The 2,500-nt window shown below is 32.4% G+C and overlaps 1 protein-coding gene across 7 annotated transcripts in view; it reads right to left on the bottom strand.

Moving 5' to 3' along the window:
* fbln1 (fibulin 1) overlaps positions 1-2,500 on the bottom strand; it is a 111,870-nt gene that overhangs the window by 90,278 nt on the left and 19,092 nt on the right. For all 7 annotated transcript variants that reach the window (XM_067379959.1, XM_067379962.1, XM_067379957.1 and 4 more), the window contains exons 4-9: positions 2,397-2,500; positions 2,144-2,194; positions 1,962-2,048; positions 1,750-1,887; positions 269-406; positions 46-189 (exon numbers count right to left, since the gene is read on the bottom strand). The exon at positions 2,397-2,500 is cut by the window's right edge and continues 47 nt beyond it. In XM_067379959.1, coding sequence (XP_067236060.1) covers positions 46-189; positions 269-406; positions 1,750-1,887; positions 1,962-2,048; positions 2,144-2,194; positions 2,397-2,500 — 662 coding nt within the window. The remainder of the gene's footprint in view (positions 1-45; positions 190-268; positions 407-1,749; positions 1,888-1,961; positions 2,049-2,143; positions 2,195-2,396) is intronic.

Below are 2,500 nucleotides of genomic sequence, written 5' to 3'. Positions count from 1 at the left end.
GCTCATGTTTGTCTGCAGCATAATATGTGTAATTTCGTTTCGTACCCACGCAGCGAGTCCCCTCAGCGTTCAGATGGTATCCACGACCGCAGTTGACAGACTGTCTCTGGCAGGTGTAGGAGCCGACCGTGTTGAAGCACATGTGACCCGGCGGACACGGTCCGGTCTGACTCAGGCACTCGTTTATGTCTGTCACATACAGAGAGGGACGTTATGGAGCAGAATGGGCTGTGATGTTTCGGATCACGTGTGATAGTGACGGTCTCACCGATGCAGCTGCCGAGAGCGTCCTGTATGAACCCCGCGCCGCACTGCACTCTGGGTCGGCAGCGGAAAGACCCGACTGTGTTCTGACACACGAGTTCAGCTGCGCAGTTATGAGTGCCGGTCTCACATTCATCAATGTCTGAAACATCAAACCCCACACTCTAATTAGCATATATGCAAATTATTACATCTTTATTTATTGAGTGTTATTAAGGAGAATGTGATGTGTAGGTTATAGAAATAAAACAGAAATCGAGATTATGGCTTAGTGTGATAATCAAGTTGCAAGAGCTGGGATTTTATTAAATCAATACATGCAGTAAAATAAAAGCAAGTTCTCAGTCAAAATTAAATTTTAACATTTGAAAAATAAATTAAGATAAATGTTAGTATTGTATTTTTACATTTGTACTGTGAAGTAAAATTATTATTTTTTATTTTACAGCAAATTATAATAGTAGTCTTTCTTATTTGTTTAATGCTTTTATTTAGTAGTAATAAAAATGAACAAAAATAATAATAAATAACACGTCATTATCATATTCATATATAATCACAAAATATTTTTATTTGGTAATAATAATGATCATAAAATAATAATAAGAAGAATTATTTTATATATAATCGCAAAATATTTTTATTTGGTAATAATAATGATCATAAAATAAATTAATAATCATTAATCATTAATAATGATTGTTATTAATATTTTCACAGTTCTTATTTAATACTTTTATTTAGTAATAATAATAATAATAATAATAATGATAAAATAATAATATAAAGACTTTTTTATAATCACTTTGATAATCACACAATATTGTTATTATAACATATTTCACAGTTAAGTGTTACAATAATAATAGTTCTTATTTAATATTTTTAGTAATAATAATGATCATTAAAAAGAAATGTATTCAAATTACTACATTTATTATTTTAATAACGATTTAAAAATAATTATCATTTTATAATCATATAATCACAAGATATTGTTAAATATTACTAATAATAGTTCTTATTTAATATATTTAGTAATAATAATGATCATTAAAAATATTTTTATAATTATATTTTTAGTTTTAATATTTTTTAATATTAAAATGATCAAGTTATTAAAATTTATTAAAATTGTTACATTTATTATTTTAATAACTATTTAAAAATCATTATTTTATAATCATATTGATATGTAATCACAAAATATTTTATTATATTTTCTGTATCTTATTTATTGAATATTTTTAGTAATAAAAATGATCATTAAAAATAATAAAATAAGTTATTATTTTATAATCACAAAATATTGTTATAATTTTCCTTAATTTATTTTACAATAGTGATATTTCTTATTTGTTTAATACTTTTATTTAGTAATAATAATGAAAATAATTATTATTTTAATAATAATTATTTTATAATCATATTGATATATAATCACAAAAAGTTTTTAAAATCACAAAATCTCAGTGTGTGTCTGACCTTCACACTTGTTGTTGTCGGTGAGCTCGTAGCCCGTCCCGCAGCTGACCTCTCTCTGGCAGCGGTACGAGCCCAGCGTGTTGATGCAGCGCTCGCCTGGCTGGCAGTCATGAGAGCCCAACAGACACTCGTTGATGTCTGCGGAGACACACAAGACTCTGTAAGCGATCTTCCTTATAAGCCTGAGGGTTTATCAGTGGACCCAGACTGACCTTCACAGGCTTTTCTGTCTGCCTTCAGCTTGTATCCCACCAAACAGGCACAAGTGCCATTGAGACACCGCTGAGCGCAGCCCGCAGCTTCAGAGCAAACGACAGTAACAATCAGAATCACATACAGATGAACAAGTATAGTTAATGCATTAATTAACTAATGATTATATGGTTCCAGCTACCTCTGCACTGGTCCTCTGTGTTTAGAGTGTCGCCCTGTGAAGGCTGCAAATCTGTAATTTTGAAACATACATTTGATTAATGCATTAAACCATTAGTGTGGGATCTCGTCTGTGGCACTAGAGGGCAGCAGAGCCCAGCGTGAACTATCCCTTTAAGGAGCTGAAGGCTGTGATGTCATAACCATGATGATTTCTGAGTTTTCAAAATTCAACTCAACCCTGTTTTCCATCACAAGTGTTTGTTTGTTCTCACCCAGTGTCAGTTTCCCGTCGACGTTCGGCAAGCGGTCCACACAACAGGCCCGGGACACCACACCACACTGGTACCCCACCGCGAGCGTGAGGTCACATGACAGA

This window comes from Chanodichthys erythropterus, chromosome 24 (genome assembly GCF_024489055.1).
Source record: "Chanodichthys erythropterus isolate Z2021 chromosome 24, ASM2448905v1, whole genome shotgun sequence".
Classification (NCBI taxonomy): Eukaryota; Metazoa; Chordata; class Actinopteri; order Cypriniformes; family Xenocyprididae; genus Chanodichthys; species Chanodichthys erythropterus.
Note: the sequence above shows the minus strand (reverse complement) of the source record. Positions and strands in the feature narration are given on the sequence as shown.